The following is a 25932-nucleotide window of genomic DNA, read 5'->3' as shown; positions in this document are numbered from 1 at the left end:
TCCAAAGGCCCTCATCCAAAAATGTTTCAACACACTTCACAACAGACTTCTCAAGTGTGTTGTGACACACCGATTGCCGACATAGCATCAACAACATCCAACACCCAACACCCAGTCTCACACTATACTAAATGTTACATCTCCTAGTGGCATAGTAGAAAAACATTAAGAGTTTTTAGCCTAGCAAAAACGTTGATGGAAAATTGTTATGATGATTTTTCATTTTACTTGTGTCTACGTGAGAGAGAGCCCAAAATGCCTTAAGAAAGAAAAAGGAAAGTCATATTAACATCTAAGGAAGGCCAAAGTGACCTATGCAACCAACAAATAGATGAAGACCAGCCAAATATGTGATCAGGAAAAAGAACATCAAAGAAAACTAAAATAGAAGTATATATCAATATAAAATAATCGATTAATCTTTCCTGTGCGTAACTGATCTCCAAAATTTTACAAATACTAAAAAAAAAATCTATATGATAAATTTTTTATTGAATTATAGAAACATGATATAATAATAACTAATAAAAAAGTAATATTGATAGTCGTATGTTGATTAATTTACAGTTTTAAAAACGATACATGTATTACTAAATTTTAACATGTTTGACAAATGGGACATTGTGAATCCACATTCCTCAAACTGAGGAAGCGCGGTATAAGGTTCAAACCCTAAGTCTGGATCCCTAAAACTTCGAGGGGGCAGACGTACCGGTCTAAGGTTCAAACCCTTCCACCTAATAAATATTAATTTTTATTTTTTAAAAGTAAACTAGCAAGAAAATTATTTTACCACCTATACATAGAGTTGCCAATGTCGTGGATGACAACTGTCTTATCCAGCTCCTATTCACGGAGCAATGATTTGTGTAGTTGTCTTTATTTACCAAGGACTCTGCTCCAGACTCCTGCCGTGGCCATAGAGCTCTTATACTTCAATTGTATTTGAAGTTGAACTATCAACTGTACCTGTGGAGTTTGTTGAAGGCTGTAGATCTCTGGGTACTCTTGTCTCCTTTCCGTTTTCATTGGATGCCATATCCACCCTCTTGTATGTGACCTCTTCAACTGCTCCATCATTTTCTGGCCCATGGGAGGGGTCACTGCTTTTCCCACTGCATCCCAGCATTTGGTTGAAACTGCATGTCAAAACCCACTTACTCATTCATTGAGCCTTGCAGGGCCACCCCAATACACACTAGTAGCCTGTAGGTTGTGTTCATACCTGGCACTATATATCACTAGGCCAATTGCTACTGTCGCAAATGCAACAAAGAAGAGCCAGTCAACCTGGACATCATATGAACCATGTGAACTCGTGTTTAATAATGATTCTATTCAAAGCAATTAAGGCTTAAATTTGTCAAACTTTTACATACCACTTGATGATAAGCAAAGATACGAATGGCCACTGCCCACATATCGGAGGTGAGTAAAGAGAGATTGAATAATGCAGAACCATTCAGCTGTTGGAAAACCACCACCAGGAAGTCAGAGAGAGAGAGAGAGAGAGAGAGAGAAGACAAGTTGATTGTAGGAGGTGGATTTCACATGGAGGATGTCTCGAGATGTTTGCTGGTCAAGAAGGGTAAAGGAGCGAAACAGGGTTGGATAAAAGGTGTACACACCCACCTTTAAGATGAAGGGTACTACCGAATAGAAGAGGAAAAGAGAGACACCAAACCCTACAAAGGGGAGGATCTGCACTGCACATGAAGAGAGAATGTAAACAGTAAACCAGGGATGAAGTGCCGCTCTATTGATCTCCATCAAGGAAATGGCAACCTAGCCATTGATTCCAAGAAGCTAAACCTTGCTCTTGATATCGCCCATCAAACATAGATCGGACTTTTTGAAGGGATTAGAGGGTGGATCCACTTACAGCATTTCTAGTCCAGTTGATAGATGCAAGCTCGTGCCGCTCTAGTATGATCCTGTATAATGCACACATTAAGGGCACTAACAAGTACACCAAAAAGAACAAAATCCTGAGACTATTGGTTACGGCGGCGACCGCCCCCAGTGTGCCCAAAAACCTTCCCCTGATTTTTTCAACCCTTAATGAATCTGTGTTAGAGCACCATGTTTAGACTTAACTTGAAACCATATGTCCACAAGAATTAGAAGACCCATTGCAAAAGTTTTGAGTAGTTAAGAATTGACTAATTCTCAGAAGTATCATGAAAGGATACACTTGGCATGCACTTATCAGAGCGCCAAACAAGCCCAGAAACGCCATTAGCTCTATAAAGTCCACTTTCTTGATGAGGAACTCCTGTGTAAAATGCAGCATCAATAACTCCCAATTTCTAATTGTAGCTCAAGACATACCAATGGAGAGTTCAGGTTATGTCCCAAACTTAACAAAAACCAGAGTGCCATCTTGACTCATGAGAGTCTACTCACAAAGCTTCAAATCATCAACTCCATCAAGCATAGCATAGAATACGTGATGTGACATCCCCGCTCACACATCAGTGTCCAAGCGTAGTTGCAGGTTCAGGCATAAAGAAATGTCACCATAGTAGACAACTTTATAGATAAACCATCAAACTGAGTTTCTATCACTTCTCAGGAGGTGGAGGGCAGCATTCCCACTCATGTCAGCAGCACCCAAGAGTAGGTGCAGGCTCATGCATAAAGATATGTCAACATACTAGACATAACTTCATAGATAACCATTGAACCGAGTTTCTAACACTTCTCTGAAGGTTTGTATCATAGCTTATTACTTAAGCATGCATTTCCTTCATGAACAACACGAGAGACAATGGATTGATTTCAAAGAACCTTGGCAAAGGAAGGTTAACTAAGGTTGAGGAATATACCTCGGAAACATTTGTAAATGCATACAATGTAGCACCGATGATGACTAGAGTATCACCCAAAACAGCATTACTGCCCCCTGTAAAATAATGATCCAAATGGCCAGTCAAGTAGACACCTAATTGTGTTTGTAATTTGACAGAGATATTCAACCACTCATATTATACTGTTTAAAATCCTCATTGATGCTCTTCATAGGGCACCCATTCAGGCTTCTGGAAGTGCACCCACTGTCTTCTAAAGAGCACCTTTTTGCAAGTCTTGCTCCACAAAGGAGGCCAAGTAGCAAATGAGAATAATGTTAATGCACTAAAGGATTACAGATCATACACACAAAATGGCACTTACCTGATCGATCATTGGCATGTACATCAGATAGTATGACAAGCACAAGGCCTAATACACAGAAGCACACCCCAATAAGCTGTCCGATGTTATATTTGGTCTTCATAAATAGCCATGTTAGGAGAAGAACACAAGGGATCGTCCAACAATCTAGCAGCATCACACTTGTCAATGACGTGTACTGGTATGATCGCACCACTAAATCCAACAAAATAACAAAGTTAGGCATTTACCAAAACAAAGCCACGCTTCAAAATAAATTATACATTTTTTTCAACAGATGTATTTTACTTTCTTTCTTTCTTTTTTTCCGAGAAAAGATCCTTTCATTAGTTATATAAAGACGCCCATAGGGCTACAAAAGATCCTCTCCTGCTCGCAAGAAAAACAGAGGAGTGGACAAAGCAAGGCAGCCCGGGAGACTCTCCCTAGATGCTGAAAAGTACAAGCATCAGTACAAAGAATTGAGGGGCTAAATCATACAATAGGAGGGGGGAAAAGCCAAACAGGTGGCCTGTAATGCCAACGGGGGGACCCCGCGTGTAGGGTATAGAAGGGGCCGCTGCGCCAGGTGGTGTGGAAGGCCTAGCGCCGTAAGATCGCCTCATCCGAGTCACCCCGGATGCGGTCATACTGTCCTCGCAGGGTGTGGATCAACTCCTGCCAAATCCCCCGAACAGTCTCTGCTGGTGGCTCCAATCTCCCCTCAAAGGCCCTGAAACATCGGGCCCTCCAGGTGAACCAGATGGTGAGGCTGTTGAGGAGCTCCCATCGTAAATCCCTCTCCTGTGTCCAGCTGGCGGACGAGAAATCCGGTGAAGGAACAAGGCGAGGCTGGCCCCTAATGAATCTGATGGCCTGGCTGTCCTGCTCCGTCTCATAGCCCATAGCAGGCCCTGACGAAGTCGACCAAGCAGTGGCGCCCCACATATACAAACCCTCTGGAGAGAGAGGGGCCAGAATACGCAGCATCCGCAGCCAAATCTACTGCGCGCCTGAGGGCAATCCCAAAGGCAATGTCTCTGTGTCTCCATAGGGTGTCCGCATCGGACGCAGGCCGCCGGAAGACCGCTGTAGACAAGCCAAGTGCCAACTGTGCTGATCCCCTGTGGGGGCGACCAGCCCCACTGGAAAGTCGAGATCCTGCGGGCCTGTCGACTAGCCCAGAGCCGGGCCCAACAATCCTCCAGGAACTCCTGTGAAAGTCCCTGTAGCCGCCAATGCCCCGCTGCAGCTGGGGAGACCATCCTCCTCGCCGTCAAAATATGCCGCCCCAGCCGAACAGTATACTGGAAAAAGGTGATCTCTGTGGCCTCAAGGGTTGCATAAGGATCATGCCACTCGTACTCACCAGGGTCCCACTGTAGCTGGGCCAAGGGGCGTGCTGCATATGCCCATATGCGCCAATCCGGGAGCACATCTGCAGGGTCTGGGTCAATATGCCACTTCCGAGAAGCAGCGGCCACTACCCGTATCCTCTGAAAGGTGCACTCTGCAACCAAAGGCGACTCCACCTCCACTCTCTGAAGTTTGCCCTCATCCTGAATCTCATAGTAGAGGCAACTGCCATCCTCAGTGCAAGCTCTGACAGCAATCAGGATCTCCAACTGTGTAAAGGCTCCCATCCACCGTGGGGCCACTAGCTCGAGAGGCGTAAACCACTCCTCTGTGAGTGCCTCCTCAATGTCATCCCTCATAATCAACCCCTCTCTGAAGTGACTCAGCCTCTCCACCTGTATCTCCTCTGGGAGACTGCAAAAGGCCTGCCAGTCTCCAAAGCTACGTGCTGGGCCTGCCGCCAAAGGTCCCCAGGCTAGACGAGGCCGAGAACCCAGCATAAGACCCTGCTCTATGCGAACCGTTGGGCTCCAGATGAGCGGCTGTCTGGCCCGCTCCTCAACACAAGAAGGAGGTCGCTAAGAGAGCCCCGGTCTCAGCAGCTCCCAAGCTCTCAGGATGCTCAAAGCAAATCTGTCCTCCCATCCTCTACTGAGACCTGTCCTCTCATCTCTATGAAGATCCATCGAATCTCTGGTGCCCAAGTGCCCCCTGCTGGGGGAGCCCGAGCCTGCAGCCGCTGCAAGAGAAGCTCTTTCCAAGGCTCAGTGCCCGGAAGCAGCCCTCGAACAATAAGCTTCCCCAATAAGGCTCTACTCTGATCAACTGGATCTATGATGCCCAAGCCTCCCTGGGCCAGCGGAAGTGTAATAACTGCCCAAGCAACCTTTGCCCGAGCTGGCTGACCGTCCCGCCCGGACCAAAGAAAGTTCCTGATCAGCCTATGTACCTAGCTGATGCAAGAACTCGAGAAGATCCAGCAAGATGTAATGTACCACGTGGTCGCTAAAAGCACCTGATTTGCCACCACCACCCTCCCAGCCAAGGATAGCCGAGCTGTACTCCAATACAAAAGCTTCTTCCGAATGCTCAGAAGAAACGGGGCAATCTGCTACTCAGGTGACAAATCTAGTCCAATCTGGCATCCCAAATATCGCACTGCTGTGCCAGGAGGAATCCATCTAAAACCGGGGTCTGGGCTCCATGCCGGAGTGGGAGCGCTACTGATCCAAAAGGCCACTGTCTTGCGCCAATTGATCAATGCTCCCGAAGTTGCACTAAAAACCTGGAGCGACTGCTCTGCCCAAAGAAGATTGGCCTCATGGCCATGCAAAAATAAGCCCGTGTCGTCAGCAAACTCAGCATCAAGCAGGTCCTCCCCCCGGACTGGGAGCTGGAGTCCTCTCAAACCAACCTCCTCTGTCGTCAAATACATGCTCATAGCCTCAGCAAAGAAGAGAAATAGAAACGGGGCGAGAGGACATCCCTGTCGGACTGATCTGGTCAGCTAAAAACTCGGCCCCCGTCCTACAATCAACACCTGGCTACGAGCTGTGGAATACAGAGCCGCCACCCCTCCAATCCAACCTGGCTCAAAGCCCAAGCATAGCATAGTGCCCTCTAAGAAACCCCAATCGACTCTATCGTATGCCTTCTCAAAATCGAGAAGCATCATGACCAAGTCCTCTCCGAGAAATCTCGGGCCGTCGCCTCCCAGAAGGTGAAAATGTTGTCAAGGATACTACGCTCCTTGACGAATCCTGTCTGGGTAGCATGAATCAACTCCCCCAGGAAGGGCTGGATCCTCAAACTCAACGCCTTTGCTAAGACCTTGTAGACAGTATTGAGGATCGTAAATAGGTCTCCAATGCCGAATATCATCTGATACTCCCTCCCCCTTGGGGATAAGAAAGATCAAGCCCTCTGAAAAGCTCTGTGGCATCACCCCAGTGTCCAAAACATACTGAAAGCCCCTGCGGAGGCCTGGCCCCAAAAGGTCCCAATAGCGCATAAAAAAGGAAAGCGTCAATCCGTCCTCCCGTGGGCAACTATGGCGCGGCAGGACCCTCAAGGCCTCAACAAGCTCAACCTCTGAAAGAGGCTCACCCAGAACTGTACGCATACGATCTGTGACTCTCCTCTGCACATGGGCCCACACAGTCTGTCTGCAAGCATCCCGAGCCTCAGTGTGGCTGGCTCCGCTGAAAGTAGGTCTCTATAGAACCCAGTGGCAATGGCTCTGATCTCCCCGGGCTCAGTAGCTACCGATCCGTCCGGCCTCCCAAGCTGACGGACTCCTGCTCGAGCATGGCGGGGTCCAGTGATCTCAAAAAACTCCCCAGTCACTCTATCACCAAGCTGCGTCCACCACTGAGAGGCCTAGCGGCGATAGTAAAACTCATGTCTCCGCTCCTCTGCCTCTCTAACCTCCTGGCGTGCCTGGCTCAGCTGGGACGCCACCCACTCACATGCAGGCTGCTGCTCCTGAAGGCGGGTCTGAAAATGAGGTGCCAGCGAGAATGCCAACGGAGCCCCCTCACCCAAGTGGTGCTCCGGATCCTGCTCTCACCCAAGTGGTGCTCCTGCATCATCAAAATATCAATACTGCCACCAACCAGGCATCTCTGCAGCTCCTGCCTCAAGCAACCACGATAGCATATGTAATGTGCTCCGCCGAGGCCTTGTACATTCCATGAGATGATCCTCATGGATGACCTGCTGAGGTGGATGCTGTCTCAGCCGTACGGCGGGCCTTCGCAAGCGGCTTGGATGGAGAATAGTCCCCATCCGAGCGGCTACGAATCTGCCCACCCGGTGTGCTGCAAGAATCACGGATCAGGCGCCAATGGCTGTGTCCCATGGCGACTGCCTCTCGCTCAGACAGAGCAACCTCGTGAATGCATATATATCCAGGGTCGCGTGCTAAGTCTGCCACTATGCGAACGACCAAATGGCGAATCCCTGAGGCATCCACACTCCCGGGATCCAAGAAAAAATGAGCCAACTCCCATAGTCGGCCTATCACATCTGTCACCTCTAGATCGCTCACATGGTGTGAAAACTCAACTGCCTGAGTCTTCAAAGTGCTAAGAGCAAGCTCCAGAGTCCACTCCCGGTCGCATGGGCCACAGAGAGGGAACGAGAAGGCCACCGCTAAGTCAAGTGCCTCCTCCCCGCGGGCCGGAGGTATCACTACATGAACTCGGATGGGTGCTAGCTCATGGGGGCCCTCTGCTCCAAAAAGCCGTGTGAAGGAGTAATCAAAAGCCTCCGAGCGCTGTCTAGTGCCGAGGCAACTCAGCCGACTGCGGATAGATGATATCCGTGAAGCCCGAATCGGCATGGTAAGTCTCCTCTGCGGTGCTCGATCAAGATCGAAGCTCAGAGCCCTCCGGGCTGCAGGTGAACGCCAGGGGACTGCCAGGGCCTCCCGGGGAGCTGAGGCGGGCGGGGGGGGAGGAGGGGGGGGCGAGGGGGGTGGAGAAGGAGCCGCTGCCGAAACCGGAGCGGGGGCGGGAGGTGGCGAAGGTGGAAGCGAGGCGGTAGGGGGGGATGGGGGTGGGGGTGGGGAGGGTGAAGGAGGGGGTGCTGGCATCTCCTGGTCCTCAATCGTCGCAAGGGTCTCCTCCTGTAGGGGAGCAAAGCTGTTCCTCACGGCAACCCAGTGGTGCTGAGACTGAGGCTGCGACTGCATCGGTCTCTGGGCGTGCTGCTGTGGCTGTCTCCCTCGACGGCGCCCTTGTCCAAGCTGCCACTCCGAGGTCTCTGTGGCCTGAGCAGGTGTCCCGGAGGCTCCCTGTCGAGCCGCATCTGCGCATCTGTGGGCGGGCCATCAGGGGCCTGCTGCTGCGGTGAGGGTCAGGGTCTCCTGCGAGGACAGGCCTTGGCCAGATGGCCGACCTGCCTGCAAATAAAGCACTGGTTCGGGAGCCCCGAGAACTCCACTCTCTGATCAATCCATCCCCCCCTATCCTCGGTAGCTGAATGACCTTCGGAAGGGAGGAGATGTCCGGAACCAAAACTCTGACGGAAGGTAGCCTAGCTGCTCTGGCCACCACTGAAGCTGCTGTGGGGCCAGTCTCTAGCACTGAACCCACCAATGCTCCCAGCCTAGAAAGGAGCAGCAAGTACTCACGGCGGAGTCCAGGGAAGCAAACTGTAACATGGAAGAGGCGCTCTCCTTGCTCGGCCGCTGCTGGGTCAAAGCCATGCTGCCAGGGTCTGAAGAATGCCCGAGCCCCCCTGATGTCTAGGGGACTCATGGCTAGGACCTTGGCCACGCTCTGGGCAGTCTCGAACTCGATCTGGTAGTGACCACGGCCCAGTAGCTGAACGTCCAGGATCTTGCCCACATCTGCAAGAAGGCGGACCTAGAGAAGATCCCGGATCTCCCCTCTGCTGGGGCAAGTGCCGACTATACGGCAGATGGTGGAATGTGCCTGGAGGCGTTCCACCTCTGCGGTGAGGCTCGCTTCCTCTTCTGGCGAAAGAGAAAGCCTGATGGGGTATCCTCAGGGGCGGGCGAGGGGGCTACGGGAGAGTCCTTCTGAGGTGGGGCGGGAGGAGCCTCCATCAGAGTCTGAAGCTAGGTCGAAGGCGGAGCGAAGCGGAGAGTCCTGCAGGAGCCGAGCTGCACACAAGGGCGGAGGGGGAGGGAGGAAGGCAAAAACGAAACGAAAAAAAAAAAAAGGGGGGGGGGGGGACCGAGGGGACGGAAAAATCAGAAAGAAAGGGAGGGAAGGTAAGGCGGCGAAGACAAAAAAGGGGGGCCCTAGGGGGGAGGCAGAAGCAACGCGAATCAGGGGGCGGGGGGGAAGATATGGCAACAGCGGCGAATGGGGGGGGGCGGGGCGCTGAAGGAAGATGGGAGGGCGCGAAAGAGAGGAGGAGGAGCAGGGGGCGGCGGGCGCTGCAGCGCTGGGGCGCGCAGGACAGCCAGGTGGGGGAGGGGGGGCGAACGCAAATGCAGGCGGGGGGGAGGGAGGGGTGAGCAAACGCGAAGGCGGAAGATGGGGGAGGTGTGCAGTAGCGCGAGCGCGGGGGGGGGGGGGGGGGAGAGCGAGCTTCAGCGAGCAAGCAAAAAAAAAAAAAAGATGTATTTTACTTGAAATAGCAGAAGTATAATAAGAAAAAATTTCGCATCTACAAGAAGCTACAATGGCCCAAAACTTCTAAGCCACAGAGTACAGGGAGATTGAGTCGAAACTGAGGTTTGGGGGGGCTACCAAAACGAAGGGACAAAAAAAGCCCCACACGGGCGTGCGCGCGGGGGCGGGGGGGGGGGGGGGGGGGGGGGGAGTTTGCTGCTTTCCTGCGAGCTGCCCTTCTTCTTCCCCTCTGGACTTAAGACTCACCCAAAATGTATTCGAAGCCGTTGGAAATTGGGGTAGCTCTGATACGAACTGTCAAGGTTTTGTCACACCTAACCCTCTCCAAGACCTCCTAAACACAAGTTAAACACACGGTAGTCCAAATTAGATTCGGCACGCTCAAGCTCACTAACCGTATATCCAGTGCATCGGATCACCCCCAACTGAAACCGATCCCGTCAAGTGGGAAAGACTCCGTTGGACACCCACACGCTTAATAGCACAACTTTAAAACCACAAATTTGAAATGGACAACTTAATACAACTTGAAATTGAAATGAAATGAAATGGAAAGATGGACACCAGCACTGGGGCCGGAACGGGCCGACCCCCCCCCTCAATATATGATATATTTATTGGGAGTATTTAATGAATACAATGCTCCATGGGTTCCAAGAACCAGATGATGTCCATGTACATATGAAAACAGTACCAAACAAATAGGCTCGAAGTCGAATTTCGATGTAGAAGCTCGAAGCAGAACGACCACTAGTGTGGTCCAATCTCTACGGTCCTGTGCTTTCACTGGACTCCGCGGAGAGCGCCACACTGGTGTTCCGAGACCACGCACAAACAGGCGCTCTCGTACCAACGCCTGGCTCTCCCGATCTCAGCACCTTTGGACCGAGGTTCTCCAATAGAGCTTGGACAACCCGGCACCGAACGGGTGTGGCCGTAGAGGGAGTCGGGAATCCCTTATCAGATTTAAACACAAAATACTTTTATTTAAATCTGAAATTTCACTTACTTGTGGTTAGCTGATAGAGGACCAATACCCGAGGTATGATGAAGCCACCCAGGAGATGCGAAGTCCCCTTGTAGAACGCCAGTGGAGAAGATGTACCACCTCTTTCAAAGCACAAAACAGAGAGGTAGCCTTAGAAGATATAACACCTTGTTGAAGTCACAGTCACCTCGTGGAGAACCATCAAGACAAGCACCACCACAAAGGGCACAGCCGCCTGCTGTGAGAGAAGAAGCATCCACTTGCAAGGGAGGAGATGCCTGGCTACAGTGTGGAGGAGCTCAAGCAGAGTCGCCTGAGGGCAGTGTTCTACTGGCTGGAACACAAACGCACAGCCACAGCCGCCTGTAGGGGCATGCGTAGCTTGGAGAGGTGCAGCCGGTAGAGGATAGGCAGCCTGCAGGTAACACCAGTGCAGCCCGCTGGTTTACTATCGCCTGGGAGGGTAGTCGCCTGGGGAAAAACAGCAGCAGCATGCTGCAGTTATGAGCAGCCGTACAGCTAGTTATGGCAGCCGCCTCTGGCCTGTACAGCAGCTCAGCCTATTGGAGGTGACAGCCGCCTGCTGAAGGGGAGATGGTGTAAGTGCAGCCCTTTTATGCAGTTGATAGGGCAGCCAGCCGCCTGGGAAAAACAGGCGCAAGAGAGAGATGATCGCCGGTTGGTGAACAAACGCTAGATAGAAGCGATTGATCCCTACGCTTGAAGGAGGGAGCTTTTTTAATAAAATTAAAGTGGAGTCTTCTCTAGTGAATTCCACGCATGCATGTGGGGGGACTAGTGTGGGTAGGTGACCATGCCCACCCCCACACACTTAAAGTGGGGCTCCCCACCTTGGCCCCTAAGTGGGTGCCCAAAGGGGGTGCCCACTTTTAAGTGTGTGTGAACATTAAACCTTATAAAATAAAAGGTTAGAATATGAAACATTAAAACAACATGTGTGACATACTTACCACTTGTTCACATGCACCAAAACTTGTCAGAATACAGAGCAGACTTCACGACTCACTAGCAGGCGTCCCCGCTCAGTAAGTAACACGTCAAGCAGGCAAACACACAAATACATGTCATGCGAAAACAGTTTCAAACATGCAAAATATGTGTGCAAGTGCAAATAGTAACATGGACATATCTCCCGTTCATGGAACAAGTACAAAATATCTGTCGGCACAAAACTGGCACAACATAAAAACATAAAAACCTAGTCTTCCTATGGAGTGACAGTCCCATAGGTAAGACACAGTTCCAGGCACGAGTCTCCCTATGGTGTGACAGTCCCATAGGCAAAACACGGCACGAATACTGGCTCTTCCATGGCGTGACAATCCCATGGGTCGAACACAGTCCAGGTCATACACACGGGTTGCACCAGTCTGGCTCCCGTCCATATCAGCAAAATACTGGCCTCTTCACATGAGACACCGGCCTGGCCTCAAGTGAACGAGACGCAAAAAACTGGAGATGGACCGAATGGTCGGCCAATGGGTGACATCCCCCGGGCTTCTAAAGAGTTGACCTCAACTGAAAAGCCTCAAGATATGCCTGCAACAATTGCGGATAATCTGCAAAATAATCCTCATTTACCCACTTGGCATCAATAGGCAAATAATTCTTAAACTTCACAAGGTATCTCCTTGAAAGCTTTCCTGTAGATAGCTTTCTCTCCTTGTGAAAAACAATCTGTTCTGGCTGGAGGATCTCCTCAAGCTCTTCAATCTCTGGCGGATCTTCTGTGGACAGGCTCTTCAGGATCTGGCCCCACATATTTCCGAAATAGACTCACATGAAAAGCATTGTGAATCTTCCAATGACTAGGTAAAGCAAGCCTGTAAGACACTTCATTGATCTTCTGAATCACCTTGAAGGGTCCATAATAGCGAGGAGAAAGCTTAGGATATGATCCTTCTCGACCTGGCCTCTTCCGAAGCCGAGCCTTCTCAAATTTCAGCAATACCCAATCACCTTCTTTGACTTCCATGTCCCTTCTATGCTTGTCAGCAGCCATTTTATGCTTATTCTGAGATCTTGCAATGGCTGTCCGCACCTGACCAAAGGCAACATCCAAGTCACGAACATATTCATTCGCTACAAAAATCTCATCCTTGGTACGAAGGATGGGTGGCAATACCACTCTGCCATAGATAATCTCAAACGGAGCCTTTCCTGTGGAAGCATGGATCGTATTGTTGTAGGCAAACTCAACAAGTGGAAGATACTTCTCCCATGCAGTCTTTTGATTGCCACATAACATTTCAATAAATCCAACACGGCTGAATTTGCAGCTTCACTTAGGCCATCCGTTTGGGAATGATAAGCTGATGAAAACTCAAGCTTAGTACCCATATTATCAAATAAAGCCCTCCAAAATAGGCTTGTAGTCCTGGGATCTCTATCCCCAACAATGGATTTAGGCATACCATGATGCTTGAAAATATTAGCAAGAAAAAGATTTACCATATGATTAGCTTTGATGGTTTTCTTGACGGGCAAGAAATGAGCTTGCTTGCTAAACCTGTCCACAATAGTCCAAATAGCATCATTCCCATGCTGGGATCTAGGCAAATCCATAATAAAATCCATCGTGATACTTTCCCAAGGTTGCGAGGGAATAGGCAATGGCTGAAGCAAACCTGGAGGCTTTTGTCTATCAAATTTCACCTTTTGGCAAGTAATACATGCACGCACATAAGCCTCAATGTCTTTACGCATGCTCGGCCAAAAGAAATACCTCTGAATCATACGAGTAGTAAGCATAATACCTCTATGACCAGCATAAGGTGGAGCGTGACATTCGTCCATAACCTTTGGACGCAAATCCTTTACCACACATAGGCAATTATCCTTCATGAGATAGCCCTCCTTGATAACATAAGAGGCATGTGAATGACCAGCCATCAAATCAGTCCATATATGGCAAAAATCAGCATCGAAATGATACAAATCTCTCATAGCAGATAAGTCTCCATGAGAGGCCACTGAAACTGCAGCAACATAAGGCCTCCTAGATAGTGCATCGGCCACCACATTTTTCTTTCCTGGAGTATGCACAATCTGAAAATGAAACATGGAAAGAAAGTTTGCCATTCTCATCTGCTACTGTGAAAGCTTTGTTTGAGATAGAAAGTATCTCAAGCTTTGATGATCTGTGTCTTGACTACAAATTCAGCCCCAAGAAGGTAATGTTTCCAAATCTTTAAGGCGTGAATTACAGCCAAGAGCTCTTTCTCATAGATATCCATATGAAGCTCAGCATCATGCAAACGACGGCTCTCGTATGCAACTGCATGCCCTTCTTGATTTAGGACAGCTCCTATGCAATCACCACAAGCGTCACATTCAACCACGAATGACTTGTGCAAGTCAGGAACAATCAATACTGGACCACATATGATCGCATGCTTGAGCTGCAAGAAAGCATCCTGTTCCTTTGAAGTCCATTTGAAAGCAGTTTTCTTCTTCGTGAGATCATGTAGAGGAGTGACAATCATAGCAAAATGCCTTATGAAACGCCTGTAATACGAACATAATCCCAGAAAACTACGTACTTGATGTACGTTTTGCAATTCGGGCCAATTCCGAATAGTCTCTATCTTTGCAGGATCCATTGTAACTCCATCCTTGGATACAATATGTCCCAGATAATGAATCTCTGAAAGGAAAAACTCACTTTTCTTGGCATTGACGAAAAGTTTATGCTTCCGCAACTCTTCGAACACTGTGACCAAATGAGTTCTGTGTTCCTGTTCATTCTTGGAGAAAACCAAGATATCATCAAAGAAGACTCCTGTAAACTTGCGATGGGGTCGGAATATCCTATCCATCATACGATTAAAAGTAGCAGGAGCATTGGTAAAGACCAAAAGGCATTACCAAAAATTCATATAATCCGAAGGCTGTCCTGAATGCAGTCTTATGGACATCTTGTGGCACCACGCGTATCTGGTGATAACCACTCTTCAAATCAAGTCTGCTAAAGCAAGCTGAGCCATCAAGCTTATCCAAGATATCATCAATACGTGGAATTGGGAATCTGTTCTTGATGGTAAGCTTGTTCAAAGCTCTATAGTCCACACACATACGGAATGATCCGTCCTTCTTTTGAACAAGAAGCACAGGAGAGCAGTAAGGTGAGGAACTGGGCTGAACCAAACCTTTTTCTAAAAGCTCGTTTATCTGCTTCATGATTTCTTCTTGTTGTACAGCACTCACTCGGTATGCGGGTTTGTTAGGTGGAGAACTACCTGGCACAAGATCTATGCGGTGATCTTCGGGCCTTTGGGGAGGTAATTCACCTGGCAACGAGTCAGCAAAACAGTCGTTGAATGCATTAAGAAAATTCAACCTATCATTAGACATAGCATCCACATTTTGATGATTTGGCACAAGACTATCATGCACAAAAACCAAGAACGCTGAAAGACACTTTTTCATTGCTTTATTAATTTGGATGTGTGATACAAGTGGGATGGAATCCCCTTCTTTGCCAGCATCAATAAAATGCATGCGGCCTTTATGCATAAAAGAAATCATATTGAATTTGTAGTCTTTGCGGGGCTCAAGCCTATGATGCCACGGCTTGCCCAACAATACATCACATCCATTCAGTGGAGCAACTAGGAAATGCTCATTATCAAGGTAGCCCTGGATATGGATGCGCAACTTCCCTATCAAAGGGGTAACCTGCACCTCTTTACCAATAAATGCATCTGAGGTCCCATGTTTTCAACCTCAATTCCCAATGCAGCTGCCATTTGCATAGAGATGAAATTGTCAGTGTTGCACAGTCATTAAACATGAAGAGTGCGGACTGATCCTTGATTTGCCCCCAAGCCTTGCAAACCATACGCTCTTTTGCATCAAGACCTGTATTTCCTTGCACATCAGGAACTGCATGTACATTAGCTTTGGTGTGCTTGTCCTCGTGCTTTGGTTTGCGATCTGGGCATTGTCGGAACATGTGGTCTTTGCTACCACAAGAAAAGCATTTTCCATCCTTGGCATATTGCTCTCTTTGCTCCGGGGTTAATCCGAATTTGTTCTTCCTTGGGCCCTGTTCTTTAGATGTGTTATTTTCAGCTTTACCACCCTTGTAGGGCTCCCGGAAGTTCTTTTTAGGTGGCTGTCCACCCTTTTGCTGATTTGGGGCAGCCTTGTCCTTCCCCTTTGAACCTACCTGATCCTGTTTAATCTTGAGTACCAATTGCTCCGTAGCAAGAGCAGAAGCTGTGAGTTGTTGCAACGTATGTTTCGGGTGCAATTCAATGCCCGAACGATATGCTGGTTGCAGTCCAGAACGAAACTTCCTCTTTCTTTCATCCTCAGTGATTTGCATGAAGGGAGTCACTTCTAGCAACACTTTCCAGAATTTGTTAACATACTGTTGCACACTTTCATTATCTCTTTGTTCCAGCCTGTCCCACTTTTGAGTGAGAGTTTGCTCTGCATTTGGTGGCAAGAACTGAGCATAAAATCTATCCTTGAATTCCTTCCAAGTGGAGATGGGATCCTTGGTGATCTTTTCAGTGATCCACCAATGAGCAGCAATCCCTTTCAAAAACATGCTAGCATGGCACACCTTTGACTTTTCTGTGAAATCCTCATCGCTAAAAGCAATGTCGAACTGTGCCACAAATGCTAACACCTTAGAAGCATCATGTTCACAATGAAAAGCATCAAATTTAACAGATTTGTCACCTGCTTTGAATTCCTTGAGCTTCCTGGCATAAGGCTCATGGTCTTCTCTTTTTCTTTTCCTCTTATCCAACGGGGCAGCCCTGTCTGCATGGGCTCCATGGGCCGTCATAGAAGTTTCATGGGGCACGGTGGCATGTGCTCCATGAACTCGAAACTCAGATGCATGTGACTTACCTGCATATGGCATTGTCTCTCCATGAGACAACTCAGAAGGCAAAATTTTTCTAGAAGTAGACCTGTCACCATGAGATACATGTCTTGCATGCATGTGACTTTCATGCCCTCCATGAGCACTGGCATACATATATCTTTCAGGCTTTGTGCCTTGTGGAGAAGATGCATGTCGAGAGGTGACTGTCACCTCTTCCTTTTGCATAAAAGATTTCAGCCTTTGATCTCAGCACCTTTGGACCGAGGTTCTCCAATAGAGCTTGGACAACCCGGCACCGAACGGGTGTGGCCGTAGAGGGAGTCGGGAATCCCTTATCAGATTTAAACACAAAATACTTTTATTTAAATCTGAAATTTCACTTACTTGTGGTTAGCTGATAGAGGACCAATACCCGAGGTATGATGAAGCCACCCAGGAGATGCGAAGTCCCCTTGTAGAACGCCAGTGGAGAAGATGTACCACCTCTTTCAAAGCACAAAACAGAGAGGTAGCCTTAGAAGATATAACACCTTGTTGAAGTCACAGTCACCTCGTGGAGAACCATCAAGACAAGCACCACCACAAAGGGCACAGCCGCCTACTGTGAGAGAAGAAGCATCCACTTGCAAGGGAGGAGATGCCTGGCTGCAGTGTGGAGGAGCTCAAGCAGAGTCGCCTGAGGGCAGTGTTCTACTGGCTGGAACACAAACGCACAGCCACAGCCGCCTGTAGGGGCATGCGTAGCTTGGAGAGGTGCAGCCGGTAGAGGATGGGCAGCCTGCAGGTAACACCAGCGCAAGGGAGAGGGCAGCGCAGCCCGCTGGTTTACTATCGCCTGGGAGAGTAGTCACCTGGGGAAAAACAGCAGCAGCATGCTGCAGTTATGAGCAGCCGTACAGCTAGTTATGGCAGCCGCCTCTGGCCTGTACAGCAGCTCAGCCTATTGGAGGTGACAGCCGCCTGCTGAAGGGGCTGTAGGAGGGGAGATGGTGTAAGCGCAGCCCTTTTATGCAGTTGATAGGGCAGCCAGCCGCCTGGGAAAAACAGGCGCAAGAGAGAGATGATCGCCGGTTGGTGAACAAACGCTAGATAGAAGCGATTGATCCCTACGCTTGAAGGAGAGAGCTTTTTTAATAAAATTAAAGTGGAGTCTTCTCTAGTGAGTTCCACGCATGCATGTGGGGGGACTAGTGTGGGTAGGTGACCATGCCCACCCCCACACTCACTTAAAGTGGGGCTCCCCACCTTGGCCCCTAAGTGGGTGCCCAAAGGGGATGCCCACTTTTAAGTGTGTGTGAACATTAAACCTTATAAAATAAAAGGTTAGAATATGAAACATTAAAACAACATTGCGACATACTTACCACCTGTTCACATGCACCAAAACTCGTCAGAATACAGAGCAAACTTCACGACTCACTGGCAGGCGTCCCCGCTCAGTAAGTAACACGTCAAGCAGGCAAACACACAAATACATGTCATGCGAAAACAGTTTCAAACATGCAAAATATGTGTGCATGTGCAAATAGTAACATGGACATATCTCCCGTTCATAGAACAAGTACAAAATATCTGTCGGCACAAAACTGGCACGACATAAAAACATAAAAACCTGGTCTTCCTATGGAGTGACAGTCCAATAGGTAAGACACAGTTCCAGGCACGAGTCTCCCTATGGTGTGACAGTCCCATAGACAAAACACGGCACGAATACTGGCTCTTCCATGGCGTGACAATCCCATGGGTCGAACACAGTCCAGGTCATACACGGGTGGCACCAGTCTGGCTCCCGTCCATACGACACCATCTTGCTAACACACGGGTGGCACCAGTCTAGCTCCCGTCCATGTCAGCAAAATACTAGCCTCTTCACATGAGACACCGGCCTGGCCTCAAGTGAACGAGACGCAAAAAACTGGAGATGGACCAAATGGTCGGCCAATTGGTGACACCAACCATAGGGGTCGAGTCCATACAAACCATACCAATCAGCCCTAGTGTCCCATACCACCAGGGCCTGCCCTAAGGGATCATCACTATGGACTAGCAAGAGTGGGTTTCATAGCCCAGGTACTAACCATCGTAGCACAAGGCTGCACACAAGGCTACAACAATACAATAACCCCTTCATCACATTACCCTCAGTTATATAGCTTTTGCCAATAAAATCTGTACTTATAGGATTATTAACTGATAAGACTCAACCCTTATAATAAGCCTGCTTTTCCTAATCCCTGGGCCCCCTAGCTTCCAGACTAGGTCGAGTAACCCTCCTACAGTAAACATTAGGTACATAATAGGGTGCTACATGGGAGGCGCTGATCTTCTTCATCAAGGGCTGAGATGCCTGGCACCTTCCAGACTTTGGTCACACCCCCCACAACCTCCTAGTCTCCAAATCAAGTCGTCGGGACCAAGGTCCTAAGCGTGCCTAGCTGGACTGTTTTTACCTTGATGAGTAGCCTTGTGACCGTGGTGGCTCCATCTCGGCATCCACACCTCTCTGATCACGCTCCAACTCTACCTGGGCGACCCTTGGTGGCAGGACCGTCAACAAACTTCCTTTGAGGCCCCGACAAGCCGGTGGAGTTAGACCCCCCTCAAGTCCAAGCCCTAGCCACCGATTCTACTGCGAGCTCCTCACAGAAAATCTTCTGGGATAGGAGCATCCTAGATAACATCTCCACCTTCTATGCGATGACAGCGGCAGCCCAGCTTCCTCTGGATGACCTGCCAGTTCTCCTCCTTGATTTCCAGAAGGCCTTCAACTAAGTGGATTGGGTCTCGAAGGCACTATGATCTGGATGGGCTTCTCAACTTCGTGGCTGAGAGGGCAATCCACGCTCTACTCCACTCACAGCCACGTCCTCATATAGGGTGCGTGAGGGGTTTGTTTTCCTTTCTCCCGCTTAGTTACCCAGAGCTGCCCCTTGGCTCCTTTCCTCCTCTAGTTCATTAACCGGGAGCGTGGGTCTCAGAGCACTTGGCAGCGGCAGCAGTAAAGAATGGTAAGGCCAGCAGGTATAGGTGGTGCAGTCAGCACGTACATATGGTACATGTTGCAAGTACAAAAGGACAGGTATGGCTGCTGTATGGCAACTTGCAGTATGTGACACACCTACGAGTATGCAGGGCATAGCCAGACATCAATCAGATAAGAGCCAACAAGCAGAGTCGGACAGTGCCAATGACATGGCACTGCCACGTGGCAGTGATGACATGGCAGCTATGACATGGCACTGGTGATGTGGCAGTTGGGTAAAGGTGTTCGACAGCAATACCATTGGCCAACTAGGAGCATTGGTACATATATACACGTGGGTAGCCAAATCGTCATATTCATCTGCTTTCCTCGTTTTTGGACTTCATAGAGCATTTCTCTGGAGGTGAATTGCTAGCCAAGGAGTGTACAGTAGGTAACAGGGCTGTGATTTGACATCTTCATTGTTAGCCACATCTTGTACTTGAATTTCGGTTGTGTTACTTCTTCCTTGTATATAGTGCAGTAGTATAGGACTCGTGTGTTCTATATGTGTGATTCTGCCACGCTTCTTTTTATCTCTGGAAAACCCTGGCACATAGGCACTGATGTTATTCAGTTGGTATCGGAACCTAGAAAACCTGCGTGTGCGTTGACTACTTGGATAGAGTAGAGCACTTAGATCCCAAGAGTGGACAAGTACCGGTTTGGGAAAAATGAATATTTGGGTTCTCTTCATTGCACATGGGTTAATTGGGGTATATTGTGCGTCCCTACTTCGGGTTTGGGGAAAGTAATATTTGGGTTCTCTTCATTGCACCTGGATTAATTGGGGTATATTGGGATGCCATGCCCCAACAAACCCTTACCTCATCACATAGGGCTGGCACCCCTCACCTCGTCCTTGATCACTTGATATTTGTCATGGATTCACAACTCGCTGATTTGCTTCTCAATATGAAGGCATCCATGCACACACAAGCGACTAAAATCGAGGTTATATCTACCTGTCTCAGTAGGATGGTGGAATCTACAAGGGCCCGTGCTTCGGAGCAAGTGCTGGACGCTTCCAAGGATGAAGTGACAAAACTTTCTAGAGGAGGATTTTTCACTCCTTTGGATGCAGGCAAGGATGTACTAGATGAGCTTTGTTCCCAGTTCGGCTCTCATCATTCTATGCTTGCGCATAGTCTCGACAGGCGAGATGACGTTTGCATCACAAACGGTCCCCTTTGTGGAGTCCCTCTCATTTTAGTGTAATACTTACCATCTACAAAATGTGTAAAATACACCGTCTCAGACCCAAACAAGGTCATGCATATGCACCCACAGGGTTTCTATGTGCCCCGGTTACATGGACATTCATGAGCTTTCCGCTCAGACAAAGTCCACACATGAAAACATGTTCGTGCGTGCATGTCATATGTCGAACAAACATGCTTAATCCATCATGCATCATCATATTCCCATCTTCCAAGCTTGTACTTCAAATGTAATGAATTTAGGAACTGGTGTAAACCTCTTTGTGCCTACGTAGGAATTTTGTCATGGATCCACGCACTGGTTTAAACCTTCTGTGCCTACATAGGAATCCAGCCCAAGTCCACAAAATGTTCACCCCATGGAATCTGAATGGTCATCCATACCAATGGTTCCTCATGTAAATCTCTATGAGGAATCCTAGCCATGTGGCTGAAATACAATCCATGAATGCTCGGTGAATAAATCACTGCCATGGAGTCAAGGGATTATTGTCCAGTTGGTGGCATCCTCCCGGGCTTCTGAACAATTGTCCTTGTCCTCAACTGAGAGGGGCTTTCTACCACATCAAATATCTCTTTCTCTTGTCACAACTTAGGAACAAGCCATATCCAACTTAGTATCAAATTCCTTCTGTCTCAACTTATATGTGGCTTTTGCGTTTCATGTAACTTTTGCGTTTCATCTAACTTTGTTTGAATTGCTTGCATGTCAAGGGCCATTTGCATTCTTTGCATGCAAATTCTGTATTTCCTCCTTTAGCTTAAGTGATTTCGTCAAGCAAAATCTGATGCATTTCGTTTTGCAAATTTTCATTCTGCTCTCTGGCGACATTCAGTTTGGTTTGCAATTCTAGCCACTCGTGTATCCTTGGTTGCCATTGCTTCTTGTGATTGTTTTAAATGAGCAATATCTTGCATTACATTTCTCAAATCTTCTTTGAACGAATAAGAGATAGAGAGGCACACAGACACAAAAAGTTGAGCCCAATTTTTTATTAAAGAAATTCGTACAAAGTTGATGACACATGGGGATAGAATGATGCACCTCAACTTACCAAAATAATTTCCTTCCACATCTATTAAAGCCACCAGAAAGTAATAATACCAGCGCACCTATACCAGCCAGCACCAACTTTAAATTAGATATAGAGCATGATCAGTCAGCTAGATAAAAGCTTTTGCAGAGCAAGTTTGCACATACTCAATGCATACCATCATCAGGCCTAAGGTTAAAGGCACATATCACTTGCATGGAACAAAGTTAACATAGAAATGTCAGGGGCCTGTGAACCCATCAAGAGAGAAGCCTCACTCTAAAGTCCATACCTAAAAACTTGCCCTACGCCTTACTCTGCAGCACAGAAGTTTTCTTGGATAAGCTCCTCCCAAGCTCTATGAAGTGTGTGGATGAGGTTGGGTCCAAATAATGCTGCCTGTCTCCATCCATGAAGTGGAAAACTCCCTGATGCACTTGCTCCCTGGTTGTTCACTAATGATGCCCATTTCCCTAAACAATCCCCACTCCACCCCCCCCCCCACCCCCTGCCCGCCTGCCCAATTTTGGGTTGCCTTTCCACATGCTTAGTAAATGCAGTTCCTGCAAGAGTGCCAACTCAGCAATAAAACTTGTGTCACACATACTGAGCAGTGGGGCAGTGGAATGCAACACCAACTGGCCGGTCCATCCATGGTAACCCAACCATCCACCCACTGCAAAGCACCCTCAGCCAACCACAAAGATAGGGTGACCTTGCACGAAAGGTAGCTGCTCCAAAGTCATCTCCAGAACTCTGAAAGAATCTGCCCTGTCATGCTTGGGCTACCTCGTGAAGCTGCCTGTGTACCATGCCAGCAAACCTCATATCACCTTAGCCACCCAAAGTCATCAGAAAAGGACAGCCATGGTGGTCAAGACAGCCTGAAGGGTGGCAAAGGGGCACAGGAAAACCTAAGGGGTCTCGCCATTGCCCTCCCCTGAGTTCCATTGCATGTGCACTTACTTGAGCCAAAGCATGATCTCCTGGAGCCAGATATGCCACGAGGTATCCTCAGCCACGGAAGTCAGTAAGGGGTCAATGTATACTATTGCATCCTGTGCAACCCACCACCAGCCTGACAGACTCAACCAGGGAACAAAGGTCATGAACTTGGTTAACAAAGATCATTCAATACTGTCACGATAAGAAAGCCAGCCTTGTATGAGAGTCCAACTAATCTTAATGTAATGCCAAGAGAGTCAGTCACCTGTGCTGGCCTTTTGCTGCTGAGAAAAATGGTGCCATAGAATACAGCCAGTAAAACGTAGTTACAAAGTGATTGAGATGTTGGAGCATCAATGCCTGCTCCATTGAACACAAAAAATAAATAAATATAAAAAATCCTCTAAGATAAAAAGCACAATTTTTTTTTTAAACTTTTTGCCATAACAGGGCAAACTCTAAACAGCAAATTTAAAAAAACCAACTGAATGCCTAAATTCATTTCGAATTATCATCTGCATGAGATCATGTAGCAGACCTTGCTGCCCAGCACACTAGGGTTTGTGACACTGAGTGCGTCACAGGGTCACTCTATGGTAGTATGCCTCCAGGAGTTACTACTTGGCTAGGGAGACGTGCGGCAACAATACCCCACTCCACTACGCACTCACACACTGGGAAGACACTATGCCCAATGTGCACCCAAGAGACAGTGAGAACAAGCAATTCGCAAGACGGCAGAGGAGAGAGACACAAACAGTTTACAAAGACAATGAAGATCAAGAACAATTGCATTCATTCCTTTATTTTTCCCCTTGGCAATTCCAAGGTTGCTCATTTATACAAGTGGTTCAACTGCCATGCAAGTAGGTGCATGTTTGGGTAGGTGCACCGTTTGTGCCATGAAGTGTCCACCATTGAACGTGGGGTGGAATCCCTTGTGCAACCTACCAATATTGGAGACACACCAGTGCAACCTGCCACTTGATTGCCAATATTAGGGACGGGCCGGTGCAACTTCCCACCGACTGCCAATGTTAGAAACACACCACCCGCACCAACTATAGTCTAACTTGCATCCGTGATGTGACAGACCACTCTAGGATGGGTGCTTCAATAAGGCGCTACTTGAGATAAGTAAAGGTGGTGGCCTCAGCAATGGACCATTGGAATGGGGTGGAAAGGCTTACTAGGCAAGTGTGGGGCAAAGCGACGTTGGCGTACATCCTGATGAAGACTCTGTGATAGCAGTGTGGCCAACGAAGATTTGGGTGTCCTTGGAGCTGATAGGAGGAGGAAGGTGAAGAATGGCGATGGTTTTGTCCGGCTCGGGAGCAAGACTCTCTACGGAGATAATGTGCCCAAGGAGGGTGCATTGCACCACAAGAAAATGGCATTTGAATGGGTTGAGACGGAGGTGAGATTGTTGGAGTATGAATAGGCGGAAGCATAGACAAGGAAAGAGAGAGTGCGTCAAAACCGTAAGACACTTGGGGAAAAAACTCTAATTTCTCAATACAAAAATTAGAGCATAACATATACTTACACAAATTGAAAGCATGAACCTCAAATAAACCAAATTAAATAAACGAGAGAGAGAGAGAGAGAGAGTGAGTGAGTAGAGATTACCGTCAACACAAGAGTGGATTAAATCTCCCCTGGGTAGAGTGTGGCCCTTGTACCACTCTCCCATATTTATATGTATTAGAAAAAATTCTTGCTTTTTAAAAAGATAATTTCAAAAACAAATCACAAGCAAGTGCTTTTGAGTTTATGAATGTGCAAGCTCTACATTTGAGGACTACAATAGAGGCCTCAAAGGTGGCTCTTTCAACTCCCCCCAAACCCTCCATGATGTGCTAGAAGAGCAACTAACCATAAATGTAGGAGTTTAATTTGGTGTTACATCCTCGATGGTAATAAAAGATGATTTTTCCCCTTGCGCTGTCCCGCATTGTTACATTGGACTCCCCTCGAAGCAAATGCATCTTGAGGGAGCCTAGGGAGCAAAAGAAATTGGGCACATGGCAATAGGAGCCCTATCCATGTGTATAGAAGCCCTAAATTGAAAAACTGGGAAAAAGAGATTTGGGGGTCAAGGCTGGGCCGAGGTGAATTAAGGAAGAAGGCATGTGCAGTCCTTGCCGTCCATCACAATTCCGTTGAATCTGCTTGTTCTACTTGGGAAGGGAAGACATTTCATACGATTTGCATGACGATGATGAGTGATGAATATGAAAATGATGATGTTGACGACGCTCTGGTTACATCGTACGAATAAACGAAGTGAGAATTGGGGCTACCTTTGCGGAAGAGCATGCTAGAGGTGAGGCCGGAGAAGGTGACAAGGAGCGAAGCGAACTGGCCCAGGGCCAGCGCCCCCAGCAGGTGGTAGAGCTCCGGGCCTTGCATCGCCCCTTCTGCTGCTGTTGCGAACTTGCCAGCTCACAATTCTCGCGCTGGCATAGTTGTAATCGTAGTGGTAGGAAGGCCCATCACACTCTCCGCCGGCATGCAAAGTTTGGAGAGTTTTATGCAATCACGTGCCTTAATTAATTGGATTGATTTAACCCTATATGTAGGATTCATAAAGAGAGCGAGGACCTTAGCCAATGGCGCAGAGAAATTCAAATCTACCCTAAATGAATGGAATCTACCCTTTTTTTAGTGAGTTGGATGCTTGGAATGCACACATGTCTTCTCGGTGCATGCTCCACAACGTATCTTTCTATGAGGGTCTCTTTGTGTATGTCATTCTCGTATCTATTGGGTGGATAGCAATGGGGAGAGGGGTGCAGTTCAAGTAGGATGAGGAGCAAAGAAGCATTTCGGGGGGGGGAGAAGGAGGGCTCGAGGGGTGCAATGGCAGAAGGAGAAGGGGTGCCATGCCTATCAGAGAAGCATGTTCCTCTATCTTTATGTCTCTTGATCTTCCCATTTCTTCTCTATGGAGACACTCTACTCTCGAGGTAGACACGCTCTTATCACCCAACCTTAGGTAGATTACCTAAGGTGTTGTAATAAATAATGCCATATCAATGGCATTATTTAATCAAGATAAGCGTTTTTAGCTTAGGTCCTCTCTCGCCTTAAGAACTTGGTGAATCTTCTCAAAGCAAAAATGTCTAGAAAACGTTGGGGAAAATAAATCTATTAAAAATTAAGATCTACAAGTTGTTTTTAAGCTTTAGAAAAATTATACTAGTAATTAAAACCCAATAATATTGTGAGGAGAAGACAAGT

At 47.9% G+C, this 25932-nt stretch overlaps 1 protein-coding gene across 3 annotated transcripts; it reads right to left on the bottom strand.

Annotated features, from left to right (window-relative positions):
* Positions 1-717: 717 nt before the first annotated feature.
* On the bottom strand, positions 718-25237 carry LOC147635862 (uncharacterized). 3 transcript variants are annotated; one of them, XM_086801219.1, is made up of 11 exons: positions 24993-25236; positions 22955-23049; positions 21766-21823; positions 3175-3369; positions 2829-2905; positions 2193-2275; positions 1883-1934; positions 1633-1701; positions 1380-1466; positions 1226-1290; positions 718-1139 (listed from the first exon to the last, which is right to left on the bottom strand). In XM_086801219.1, exons 1-11 carry the CDS (start codon positions 25099-25101, stop codon positions 929-931), a joined length of 1101 nt encoding a protein of 366 aa, XP_086657345.1. In that variant the 5' UTR covers positions 25102-25236; the 3' UTR covers positions 718-928. The 3 variants fall into 3 exon arrangements, with proteins under 3 accessions (XP_086657345.1, XP_086657346.1, XP_086657347.1); XM_086801220.1 differs by lacking the exon at positions 1633-1701 and having other exon boundaries at positions 24993-25237; XM_086801221.1 differs by lacking the exons at positions 21766-21823; positions 22955-23049.
* Between the last annotated feature and the right edge of the window lie 695 nt (positions 25238-25932).

This window comes from Cibotium barometz, chromosome 8 (genome assembly GCF_041138505.1).
Source record: "Cibotium barometz isolate CiBa-2024 chromosome 8, ASM4113850v1, whole genome shotgun sequence".
In the NCBI taxonomy this organism is placed as follows: domain Eukaryota; kingdom Viridiplantae; phylum Streptophyta; class Polypodiopsida; order Cyatheales; family Cibotiaceae; genus Cibotium; species Cibotium barometz.
Note: the sequence above shows the minus strand (reverse complement) of the source record. Positions and strands in the feature narration are given on the sequence as shown.